Consider the following 13,510-nt stretch of genomic DNA (forward strand, 5'->3'; position numbering starts at 1 on the left):
CTCAATAGATGCAGAGAAAGCTTTCGACAAAATTCAACACCCATTCATGATAAAAACCCTGCAGAAAGTAGGCATAGAGGGAAATTTCCTCAACATAATAAAGGCCATATATGACAAACCCACAGCCAGCATCGTCCTCAATGGTGAAAAACTGAAACCATTTCCACTAAGATCAGGAACAAGACAAGGTTGCCCACTCTCACCACTCTTATTCAACATAGTTTTGGAAAGTTTTAGCCCACAGCAATCAGAGAAGAAAAGCAAATAAAAGGAATCCAAATTGGAAAAGTAAGAAGTAAAGCTGTCACTGTTTGCAGATGACATGATACTATACATAGAGAATCCTAAAGATGCTACCAGAAAACTACTAGAGCTAATCAATGAATTTGGTAAAGTTGCAGGATACAAAATTAATGCACAGAAATCTCTGGCATTCCTATATACTAATGATGAAAAATCTGAAAGTGAAATCAAGGAAACACTCCCATTTACCATTGCAACAAAAAGAATAAAATATCTAGGAATAAACCTACCTAAGGAGACAAAAGACCTGTATTGCAGAAAATTATAAGACACTGATGAAAGAAATTAAAGATGATACAAATAGATGGAGAGATGTACCATGTTCTTGGATTGGAAGAATCAACATTGTGAAAATGACTCTACTACCCAAAGCAATCTACAGATTCAATGCAATCCCTATCAAAATACCACTGGCATTTTTCACAGAACTAGAACAAAAAATTTCACAATTTGTATGGAAACACAAAGACCCGAATAGCCAAAGCAATCTTGAGAACGAAAAATGGAGCTGGAGGAATCAGGCTCCCTGACTTCAGACTATACTACAAAGCTGCAGTAATCAAGACAGTATGGTACTGGCACAGAAACAGAAAGATAGATCAATGGAACAGGATAGAAAGCCCAGAGATAAACCCACGGACATATGGTCACCTTATCTTTGATAAAGGAGGGCAGGGAATGTACGTGGAGAAAGGACAGTCTCTTCAATAAGTGGTGTTGGGAAAACTGGAGAGGGACATGTAAAAGTATGAGATTCGATCACTCCCTAACACCATACACAAAAATAAGCTCAAAATGGATTAAAGACCTAAATGTAAGGCCAGACACTATCAAACTCTTAGAGGACAACATAGGCAGAACACTCTATGACATAAATCACAGCAAGATCCTTTTTGACCCACCTCCTAGAGGAAATGGAAATAAGACAAAAATAAACACATGGGACCTAATGAAACTTAAAAGCTTTTGCACAGCAAAGGAAACCATAAACAAGACCAAAAGACAACCCTCAGAATGGGAGAAAATATTTGCAAATGAAGCAACTGACAAAGGATTAATCTCCAAAATTTATAAGCAGCTCATGCAGCTCAATAACAAAAAAACAAACAACCCAATCCAAAAATGGGCAGAAGACCTTAAATAGACATTTCTCCACAGAAGATATACAGACTGCCAACAAACACATGAAAGGATGCTCAACATCTTTACTAATTAGAGAAATGCAAATCAAAACTACAATGAGATATCATCTCACACCAGTCAGAATGGCCATCATCAAAAAATCTAGAAACAATAAATGCTGGGAGAGGGTGTGGAAAAAAGGGAACACTCTTGCACTGCTGGTGGGAATGTGAATTGGTACAGCCACTATGGTGAACGGTATGGAGGTTCCTTAAAAAACTACAAATAGAACTACCATATGACCCTGCAATCCCACTACTGGGCATATACCCTGAGAAAACCATAATTCAAAAAGAGACATGTACCAAAATGTTCATAGCAGCCCTATTTACAATAGCCCCGGAGATGGAAACAACCTAAGTGTCCATCATCGGATGAATGGGTAAAGAAGATGTGCACATACATACAATGGAATATTACTCAGCCATAAAAGAAATGAAATTGAACTATTTGTAATGAGGTGGATGGACCTAGAGTCTGTCATACAGAGTGAAGTAAGTCAGAAAGAGAAAGACAAATACTGTATGCTGACACATATATATGGAATTTAAGAAAAAAAAAGGTCATGAAGAACATAGGGGTAAGACAGGAATAAAGACACAGACCTACTAGAGAATGGACTTGAGGATATGGGGAGGGGGAAGGGTAAGCTGTGACAAAGTGAAAGAGCGGCATGGACATATATACACTACCAAACGTAAGGTAGATAGCTAGTGGGAAGCAGCCGCATAGCACAGGGAGATCAGCTCGGTGCTTTGTGACCGCCTGGAGGGGTGGGATAGGGAGGGTGGGAGGGAGACGCAAAAGGGAGGGGATATGGGAACATATGTATACATATAACTGATTAAATTTGTGATAAAGCAAAAAAAAAAAAAAAAAAAAAAAAAAGATGTGGCACTACAGAGATTTTTTTTAAAGAGGCCTAAACCTACAAAAAAATGAAGAAGAAAAAAGACAACAGTAACAGAATTTGAAAGCTGGAGAATGGGCAAGTATATGGGCAAGTATAACTGACTTAGCAGAAAGACTCAAGAAATCAAATCCTCAATCATCAACAAAGCAAGCAGGGAGCCAATTTAATTCACACTCAAAAGTCTCAAGAATGGCTCTATCAAGTAGGAGTGAAACTGAAATAAAAAAGGAAGACTCGTTCAAGTTTGTTTGAGAAACAGCTCCTCAGATCCCCACCCCTCAACACACAGAGCCAGTCAACTGCCTTCCTCATCTTCAGCAACATCTGGAAGGTTTCTTCTCCAGGGAAGGTTAAGAGTAGGTCCAAGGAGTAAGGGACACAGCACTACTGGAAAGCATTACAGTTTACTGAAAATAGGAAAATCAAGTGAAAGATCAATACTGAATACGAGCAATCCCACTACTGGGCATATACCCTGAGAAAACCATAATTCAAAAAGAGTCACGTACCACAATGTTCACTGCAGCTCTATTTACAATAGGCAGGACATGGAAGCAACCTAAGTGTCCATCGACAGATGAATGGATAAAGGAGATGTGCACATATATAAAATGGAATATTACTCAGCCATAAAAAGAAATGAAATTGAGTTATTTGTAGTGAGGTGGATGGACCCAGAGTCTGTCATACAGAGTGAAGTAAGTCAGAAAGAGAAAAACAAATACCGTATGCTAACACATATATATGGAATCTTAAAAAAAAAAAAAGGTTCTGAAGAAGCTAGAGGCAGGACATGAATAAAGACACAGACACAGAGAATGGACTTGAGTACATGGGGAGGGGGAAGGGTAAGCTGGGACAAAGTGAGAGAGTGGCATGGACATATATACACTACCAAATGTAAAATAGATAGCTAGTGGGAAGCAGGGGCATAGCACAGGGAGATCAGCTTGGTGCTTTGTGTCCACTTAGACAGGTGGGATAGGGAGGGTGGGAGGGAGACACAAGAGGGAGGAGATATGAGGATATATGTATACGTACAGCTGATTCACTTTGTTATACAGCAGAAACTAACACACCACTGTAAAACAATTATACTCCAATAAACATGTTAAAAAAAATATTGAATATGAAACCTCTAACAGTCTTCCCCAGCTTGGCTCCCCAAATGCTGGCACCCAGGTGTTTACACTCCACTCTGGGGAATCTGAACAGCCAAAGAGAAAAAAACCTAAAATTCTCTTATCATAATCTCCCCAAATGATATAAACACTCTCGAATGTTCTATTCTTTTTTTTTTCTAGTACACGGGCCTCTCACTGCTGTGGCCTCTCCCGTTGCAGAGCATAGGCTCTGGACGCGCAGGCTCAATGGCTCACGGGCCCAGCCGCTCCGCGGCATGTGGGTTCTTCCCGGACCGGGGCACGAACCCGTGTCCCCTGCATCGGCAGGCGGACTCTCAACCATTGTGCCACCAGGGAAGCCCGAATGTTCTATTCTTAACTGTGTGCAAATAACTAGTAATGTAAGAGAGTATCTAATTGGAAGGACCCAGAGCAGATGTGAAAAAAAAGCAATATGGAGGAAACAAGCTATGAATAAAGTTTGAAAGCGTCAAGAAAAAATGTCACTATTATTAATAGCCTCAGAGAATTAATAAAGATACTGAATCCATGAAATCGGAGAAAATACTTTGAAAAGGGAATAACCAGAGAATATTTCAGAAACTAAAAAAATTATAGCAGAAAGGAAAAATTCAATAGAAAGTGTTGAACATCATGTTAAAGAAGTCTCTTGGGCTTCCCCGGTGGCGCAGTGGTTGAGAGTCCGCCTGCTGATGCAGGGGACACGTGTTCGTGCCCTGGTCCGGGAGGATCCCGCATGCCACGGAGCAGCTGGGCCCGTGAGCCATGGCCACTGAGCCTGCGCGTCCGGAGCCTGTGCTCCGCAACGGGAGAGGCCACGACAGTGAGAGGCCTGCGTACCGCAAAAAAAAAAAAAAAGTCTCTTGTAAAGTACAGAAATAAAACCAAGAGATGTAAAGCAGAAAAAACAGTATTAGTACACCAGTCAAGAGGTCCAATGTCTTAACACTAGATGTTGCACAAAGAAAAAACAGAGTAGGAAATCAAAGGAACTCAAGAAAAATCCCTAGAATTTAAAATTTCAGAAATTGGGACCCCCCCCCACAAAAAAAATTATCCAAACTTCTGGGGATTGCAGAAGAGGGAGGATAGGGGTGGTTGGACTGGTAGTGGAGGGTGTTTAACATGCAAAAGTTAGGAATCAGAATAACTTTAGACTCTACCAGTAACAAGGGAAGCTAGAAAACAATGATGTTTTCAAAAGTTTATAAGGAATATGATTATCAAGCAGAATTATAAAGCCATTCTAAGACCAAGATGGTTATACAATTGGTCAAACATCTTTTATTAAATTACCTGTTTTCTTCTTGATTTAAAATGCCACCTTTAGCATATAGAGTTACATACTGGTGTTTTGCTTACCTTTGACAGAAAATTTAATTGCTTTAGATGGTAGTGGTCTTCCTGCATAAGTGTCTGCATTACTTTCATTCAGTACAACTTGTAATTTCAATGTATAATTCCCCAACTTTTGAATATTTTCTGGACAAATTAAGAAGAAATTAAAATTCAAGTAAATGTAGTAGTGATATAATTTTTAACATTCAGAATAATAACTCACCCATTTTTTTAAACCAGTAAGGCCATTTTCCTCCATGTTGACTAATATGTGAAATGATTTCTTTATTTCCACTTGGAGCTTAATAAAAGAAAAAATTTTATATTTTGAGAAATTAAATATAGAACATGAATAAGAAATGTCACACTGGCATCAAATGTCTACCTGCTATACATTTTTTACGGTAGTTTTGAAACCTCAAAAAATCTAAAGCTATCCTATTCAAGTCAATAGCATAATGAAAATTTACTCATTCAGCTGATTAAAATTCCTTTATTTCAATTCTTATGTATCTGTAAATAAGCTTAACTGGCACAAACAAAAGAATATAGAGATAATTTTGTTTTGATATTGAAAATCATTTCTTTAAAAGTTTTCTTCAAGAGGAAAATAGCATACTTTATTTACATAGAGTAATCTCTAAGACCTAAGTGCTCTATTAAGAGAAAAAAGCAAGACCTAAAGTAGAAGAAAGAAAACAAATAGAAGGATTATATTACTTCTCTGAAATATTCCTTGCTATTTATTTTTGACTTTGGAATTATCTGACTTAAAATATTCACAAAATAGAATTAAAATAAAGCAATTCATAAGCAAAACCAAAATGTAGGTAGGCTATATAACCATATTAAAAATTTTTTTAAATTATTTCAACTGACTTCAACTTTAGAATATATAAAAACTTTAAGGACAAATAGTGCTTCAAAGAAGTCAAATTTAATCTAATAGTACTATTAGTAATTTTATAAGTATCACTATTTTGAAACTATATTGTAGGATAAAGCAGTAAGTAACTGTTAATGTTGTTAAGAATCAAGATTTTCAACATAAAAGAAATGAAATAAAAGGATAAAATCAAAGTGGTTAAATAAAAACTCAGAATATCGATATGAATTCATTTTTTTTCTTTTCCAAAAATATTCATGTTTAGCTATCAATCGAAAAAGCTTAGAAACAATCTCGCCCAGTGGCCATGAGCAATCCTAACACTCAGGCCTCTAAATGCCATTCCCCACTGAAAGGAGCTGGGACAAAGTTAGAAAGTGGCATGTACATATATACAGTACCAAATGTAAAACCGATAGCCAGTGGGAAGCAGCCGCACAGCACAGGGAGATCAGCTCGGTGCTTTGTGACCACTTAAGAGGGGTGGGATAAGGAGGGTGGGAGGGAGATGCAAGAGGGAGGAGATATGGGGATATATGTATATGTATAGCTGATTTACTTTGTTATAAAGCAGAAACTAACACACTACTGTAAAGCAATTATACTCCAATAAAGATGTTAAAAAAAAGAGTAATGGGTGAATCGAGGTTTAGGGTAAACATGTACAAGAAGATTCTAGGATGTCTTGAGCCAGAAAGGAAGAAAGCTCAAATCAAGACAAAAAGGGTCTTATCAAGAGGACAGAGGGGCAAACATGAAGGCACATCAAAATCAAGGAAGCATGTCAAATCTATAAAACCCCATACATTCACAAAAACACATTTATGAAAATCAAAAAAAGTCTCTGAGCACCACAGTACTGTACCAATTCCTGACTGGTAATTTGCAATTAAAGAAAAAGGATTAAGCCTTTATACTGCCTTTCCTATAAAAGCTGTTTTTCAGAGTAAACCAATGACCCTAATTGAAATTAATTACTAACAAATAAACTAGGAAGGATAATAAACTGGGATAATAAATTAGGAAGAAATAAAAGAATGGGAGGATCACCATTTTGCATACCAAATAACTAAACAAAAATCATTAATGGATGAAACCATTACATCATGGATGAAAGGAGAACTTTATAATCATATTAGCCAAGTGAATTCAATAATCCATTTCAGCAGCATTAAAAGTAGGACAATTAATTACAGTCATCAAATGCCTCTTTATGTAATACCCTAAGAAACACAGATTCACTATGGAGTATGGATTCTTGCTTTAGGGGGGAAAAAATGGTGAACCTAAATCTGTTTAAGCTTTTGGGGTAATTTCCAGTCTTCAGGAAATAGAACAAACAATGGAACAAGTTAAATGACATTCCAAAGAAACAAATATGTGAAACACTCTACAGTAAAGTGTACATTTAAAAAATAATTGAAATGGTAAATCTATTATGTATACTTTAACAAAAAAAATCTTCTAATTAAAAAAATATATATATACAGGCAGACCTTAGAGATATTGCAGGTCTGGCTTCAGACCACCACAACAAAACAAGTATCGCAATAAAGCAAATCACATAAATTTTTTCATTTCCCAGTGCATATAAAAGTTGTTTATACTATACTGCAGTCTACTGAGTGTGCAAGAGCATTATTTCTTTAAAAAAATAAAATGTTCATATCTCAATTAAAAAGTACTTTATTGCTAAAAAATGCTAACCTTCACCTGAGCCTTCAGCAAGTCGTAGTAATAACATCAAATATCACTAATCACAGATCACCGTAACAAATATAATAATGAAAAAGTTTGAAATGTTGCCAGAATGACCAAAATGTGACACAGAGACATTAAGTGAGCAAATACCATTGGGAAAATGGCATTAATAGACTTGCTCAACACAGAGTTTCCATAAACCTTCAATCTGTAAAAAATGCAGTATCTGCAAATGGCAATAAAGCAAAGCACAATTAAACAAGGTATGCCTGTGTGTATTTTTGTTTTTGTTTTTAAATAAGACAGAGGCAGGAGGGGTCAGAGTCACAGAGAGGCTGGAAGATGCTACACTGCTGGCTTTGAAGGTGGAAGAAGGGGCCACAAGCCAAGGAATGTGGGTGGCTTCTAGAAGTGGAAAAGGCGAGCCTTCCCTAGAACCTCCAGAAGGAACACTATCCTGCTGACACTTTGATTTTAGCACAGTGAAGTACACCTGGGACGGACCTAGAGAACTGTAAGATAATAAACATATGTTGTTTTAAGCCATCAAAAAAAGTTGGAGAAATATAGAGTACTGCAGTAAAATTAGTCAAACTGTTCAATGCTGCCGAGGCTAATAAGACATTTATACAATGAAAGTATATATTACCATTGACTAGTTTATAAATGTTGGAAGTAAACGCATAGTGAATAAAACATCTTTAAAATCCATGGACCAGACATGCAATATATAGTGACAGAACAGATTATTGAAAATATAAATTGAAAATACTTTCAGGCAGTCAAGACAAAAACAAGAGACAAAGAAAACCGTAATTCAAAAAGAGTCATGTGGGCTTCCCTGGTGGCGCAGTGGTTGAGAGTCCGCCTGCCGATGCAGGGGACACGGGTTCGTGCCCTGGTCCGGGAAGATCCCACATGCCACGGAGCAGCTGGGCCCGTGAGCCATGGCCGCTGAGCCTGTGTGTCCGGAGCCTGTGCCCCGCAATGGGAGAGGCCACAACAGTGAGAGGCCCGCGTATCGCAAAAAAAAAAAAAAAGTCATGTACCACAATGTTCATTGCAGCTGTATTTACAATAGCCAGGACATGGAAGCAACCTAAGTGTCCATCGACAGATGAATGGATAAAGAAAATGTGGCACATATATAAAATGGAATATTACTCAGCCATAAAAAGAAACAAAATTGAGTTATTTGTAGTGAGGTGGATGGACCCAGAGTCTGTCATACAGAGTGAAGTAATAAGTCAGAAAGAGAAAAACAAATACCATATGCTAACACATATATATGGAATCTTAAAAAAAAAAAAAGGCTCTGAAGAAGCTAGGGGCAGGACAGGAATAAAGACACAGATGTAGAGAATGGACTTGAGTACACGGGGAGGGGGAAGGGTAAGCTGGGACAAAGCGAGAGAGTGGCATGGACATATATACACTACCAAATGTAAAACAGATAGCCACTGGGAAGCAGCCACATAGCACAGGGAGATCAGCTCGGTGCTTTGTGACCACCTAGAGGGGTGGGATAGGGAGGGTGGGAGGGAGGGAGGCACAAAAGGGAAGAGATATGGGAACATATATATATGTATAGCTGATTCACTTTGTTATAAAGCAGAAACTAACACACCATTGTAAAGCAATTATATGCCAATAAAGATGTTAAAAAAAACAAAAAACAACAGACAAGAAAGTTAACAAACAAGGTGATTCAAGTTAGGAAAACACAAGATGAGCAATAATATGTAGTTCTTTTCCTTTACCAAAGAGTGGGCCAGGATTCTCATCTGAAACAAGTACTTCCGGCCCATAGGTTCAGAGACACAGTATTTTTGATATAGAAGGGATCTTAAGGATTATCCAATCTAAATTCCTATTCAGTACAAACTACTACATGTATGCACATCATATCTTTATTTTAGCCCATAGCTACCTACATAGGAAAATTCAGAATAAAATGTTAAAAAAAACCCTCAGAAAACAATTGATTTTTTTTAATATGAATTATTCACACTTTTGAAACTCCTAACTTTAAACAAATGCACTATCAGATTGCTAGCTCATAATTACACAAAGATATTAAAACATATGTTATATATTTAAGAACAACAATAAAGATCCAAATTAGTTTGTATACTTACAGTGTAGTATAACTTTGAGCTCAACCAGGAGTTTCTTTGACCCTCCATGACTTGTTCCTGGAAGCTTTTGCATTGCTTCCCCCTTTTTATTCAATATTTCAATTCTTAATGCACCTATCAGTCCAAAATTAAAAATAAGAATGTCTGAGTTACACCCAAAGAATCTGATGAATCTGCTAGGTCTTCACACAGCACTTTAATTTTTCATGGTCTTTTACTATGAAATGTAAGATGTAAGAAAAGCATTTTTTCAGTATTTAAAAACAAACAAACAAAAAACAAACACACACAAAAAACCCAAAAACATACCAATGGGGGTTCCAGCAGGCCTAATCTCATTTGGCAATAATTCATCTCCTTCAGGCCAAGTTACTGACAATCTATCAGGGAGCCTATTAGGAAACCAGCATATTAATGATTCATGAACTGTGTTAATTACGGTCTTATTTTTAAAAATAAAAGTTACTAGAAATTTTAATATTTATTTCTATTTTTTTTGACAGGTTAAATCTGAAATCCTGTATGATTAATACTGTAAACATTTCCTTCTCCTCAACCATTGTTGTGGCTACAGAGTAAGACAAAATCTCCTGGTGTTAACAGCCAGGAACTGGGCTTTTTTTTGAGATTTTTCTATTCGTTTATAGTACAAGCTACCTTTGGGAGACAGGATAAACTCTACAAATAAAAGAATTACCAGTGAGATTCAGTAGGAATCAAAATGACAGCATCATTAGCTATACAAGAGCCACAAACTGTTTTGTTTTTCGATTTCCTTTTACTTCTTTTGTACTAATCTTTACCTCTCAGCAGTTACTACCATTTTCCTCTAGATGTAGGCCAAAGTTTTTTTTTTTTAACAAACTTAATCATAGTGCTGATAACAGTGATACTGTAGATATAAGATTTCCTCATTTTTCTATGAAATACAGGATTCTGTTTTTATAACAGAGAGCTCTCAGGTTTTTTTTAACAGCAAGAAGTTTGTCACAATACACACATCTAAGACTACAAGTGCCCAAATAGAAGAGCGTAACGACACACTCAATAACTGCTAAAAGGACAACTCCTATTGATTTTTCTTGTTATTTTTTACCATGCATCTTGGAATGTAAATTACCTTGCCATTTCATCTTCTACATATTTTTTCACAGCTTTCTCAGCAACTGTCCTATCCAGCTTTGCAATTGGCACAGTTTTTATTTCATCATACAGTGCCTGAGGTTCCTGAATAAATAAAATTTATACCAACATTTCAAAAAAATGACTTAAAATTTAGCTGCAACAAGAACATTTCTTCCAAAGAAACATATTTTTACCCTAATTAAGTATATAAATCATATTAGCTATTATTACATTATACCACAGTGTTTACTTCCATTTTTCATGTAAACTCCTTAGGCCTAATTAAATAGGCCTTAGGCCATTCAAATTTTAACAAGAGTATAGTATAAGGATAAAACCAGCTCTAGTTTTGAAGTTTTTCATTCTTGAGATAGAAGTCTGGCTCCAATGTTTATGTTTGTGGGCCTTGGATGAAATGTGCACTTTACAAAATTACTGTGTTAACTAGCAATAATATATTTAACATTTATTAAACACTGGGCACACAGATGTTAAGTTCTATAGATTATTAAAAACATCAAATATGAAACATAAAAATTCATGCTACCACTACTTTAACCAATGGAAAAGCCAAATACAAGGCAAAATAGAATACCGTATCTTTATTTTAACAATTAAGCAAAAGAAAGTAGTACCAAGAGACTTTGAAGAAATATTTTTTGTTATTTGGGGGTCTTACCATTGCAATTTGAACCTCTCCTCCTGTAGCATATACTTCTCCATCATGATCACCATAAAGAAAAAATTTTACAATGCTTCCATAAAAGAGAGGAAGTGTCTTGATTGTCTTGACCTAATATTTAGTTTTAAAACAAGGATTTAGTATTAATATTTACTTTTAGAAAAACAGGTTTAACAATTACTTAACAGAACTACTTTATGCAAGGGGAAAACTCAGCATCTATCATTAGAAAAATTAACAAAAAAAGCATTCTAATATTCTAATAAAGTTATATTTGTGAAGTTCTCCACTTATTTGTAACATATCTTTGAAAAGACACAGTGGCTTCTTCATACAAAAATGTCACAGCTATGCATGTGTCTAAAATGCCCAAAGCCTTCCAAAGTCAATTATTATTAATGCAAATTATCTCAAACCCCCATAAATGTTGCTTGCAGACTGTGAACGGTGACTCACAAAGTTATCATTTCTTTCAAATAAATTAGCTCAAAACTTGTCTATGATGTATTTCTTCCCCTTACTTGGCTTGAAAAATCTAAGGGTAATTTCCATTAGTCCAATTCAAAACTTCCCAACTACAAGGACAACAAAAATTTACACCCAACCTACCTTCCAGCCTCATTTCATTTCTGAATTATTTCTCCTCACACACACAATAGGTTGCAGCAACCCAACTCCGTTGCTTGCGGTTTCCCTGCATTTACCTGTCTTTGTCTGTGCTCAGATTATCTTCTCTGAGAAAGCATTTCACTTGACTACCACACAGAATTTGACAAAACTGATCACTCCCTCCTTGTAACTCTTCACAAATACCTTATTCTCCTGGTTTCCTTCTATCTCACTATCTTATCCCTTTCAATTCTCCTTTGTCAGCTCCTCCTCTTTGTTTTCCTAACCTCTAAATGTTGGAAAAGCAAGCTGTAGCTACACATACTACTTCGAGGTGACCGCATCCGATTCCAAAGCTTTCGATATGTGATGATCAGAGTGTCACATCTGTGCATTTATTACCTTCATAATTACCTCTGCAAACCTGAGCCTTTACCTCTTTCAAGTTCCATACAAATGCCACTTCATGCACAAAGAATTGCATGATTTACCCTCTTCTCCCAGGCCAATCCGAAGTCAGAAAATTCTCTCCTCCTAAACTATGAGCACTATTCATTCTCTCTTTTCATAGCACTTACCCCCTTCTTACCTATGATTATTCTGCTTAGGTTATCTCTGTTTTCAGGCTGTAACAGCCTGAAGGACAAAGGACATCCCCTAGATCTCTGCATTCTCCACAATGCAGTCAATAGCACAGTAACTCACGAGCAGCACTCAATAAAAATTTGCTGAAAAATAATTTCTCCATATCACAATTAAAAAAACAAAACGGAATTCTCCATTTGAGTAAATTTTAGTGCAAGAAACAATAAAAACCTTGTTAATTGAGCCTTTGGCAAAAATCAAGTTTTTAATAAAATGTCCTGTTAAATTACGTAATTAAAATCCATTTGGGGCTTCCCTGGCGGCGCAGTGGTTGAGAGTCCGCCTGCCGATGCAGGGGACACGGGTTCATGCCCGTCTGGGAAGATCCCACATGCCGCGGAGCGGCTAGGCCCGTGAGCCATGGCCGCTGAGCCTGCGCGTCCGGAGCCTGAGCTCCACAATGGGAGAGGCCACAACAGTGAGAGGCCCGTGTACCGAAAAAAAAAAAAAAAAAAAAATCCACTTGGCCTTTTCGTTCTTTTCTGGCTCCTGAGGAGCCAAGAGTAAATATATTATTTTTGGTTGTTGATAAATTCTAATACATCTAATTTAGTTTCAAATTCTACTAAAAATTAAATCTAAAAAGTTAAACTTACCAGCTGTCCTGCTTTGTATATTTTTCCATCCCATTCTATTGCTGAATAAGTCGCCCAGGGGCCCTGCTTTTTAGAAGGAAGATCAGGACGTGTAATTATTCCTTTAAAAAGTGTAAATTTTATTTGTTTGTCATACTTTTCATGACAGTCCTTCAGCCATAAAGCAAATTCTCTGTCAATTTTCATTCGCTGCTCCTGTAAAATTTTAAAATGTTCTATGAAATACAGCTACTAGTGAACAAATACA

At 36.6% G+C, this 13,510-nt stretch overlaps 1 protein-coding gene across 1 annotated transcript in view; it reads right to left on the bottom strand.

Moving 5' to 3' along the window:
• The window catches only part of SMCHD1 (structural maintenance of chromosomes flexible hinge domain containing 1), a gene marked incomplete at both ends in the record, with an annotated part of 126,481 nt that overhangs the window by 70,230 nt on the left and 42,741 nt on the right, over positions 1–13,510 (bottom strand). Inside the window, 7 exons of the mRNA XM_079717929.1 lie at positions 4,906–5,025; positions 5,105–5,182; positions 9,607–9,720; positions 9,916–9,998; positions 10,727–10,833; positions 11,411–11,524; positions 13,264–13,458. Of these exons, the coding sequence (XP_079574055.1) occupies positions 4,906–5,025; positions 5,105–5,182; positions 9,607–9,720; positions 9,916–9,998; positions 10,727–10,833; positions 11,411–11,524; positions 13,264–13,458 (811 nt within the window). The remainder of the gene's footprint in view (positions 1–4,905; positions 5,026–5,104; positions 5,183–9,606; positions 9,721–9,915; positions 9,999–10,726; positions 10,834–11,410; positions 11,525–13,263; positions 13,459–13,510) is intronic.

The sequence above is a fragment of the Hyperoodon ampullatus genome (assembly GCF_949752795.1).
Source record: "Hyperoodon ampullatus genome assembly, chromosome: 13".
NCBI lineage: Eukaryota > Metazoa > Chordata > Mammalia > Artiodactyla > Ziphiidae > Hyperoodon > Hyperoodon ampullatus.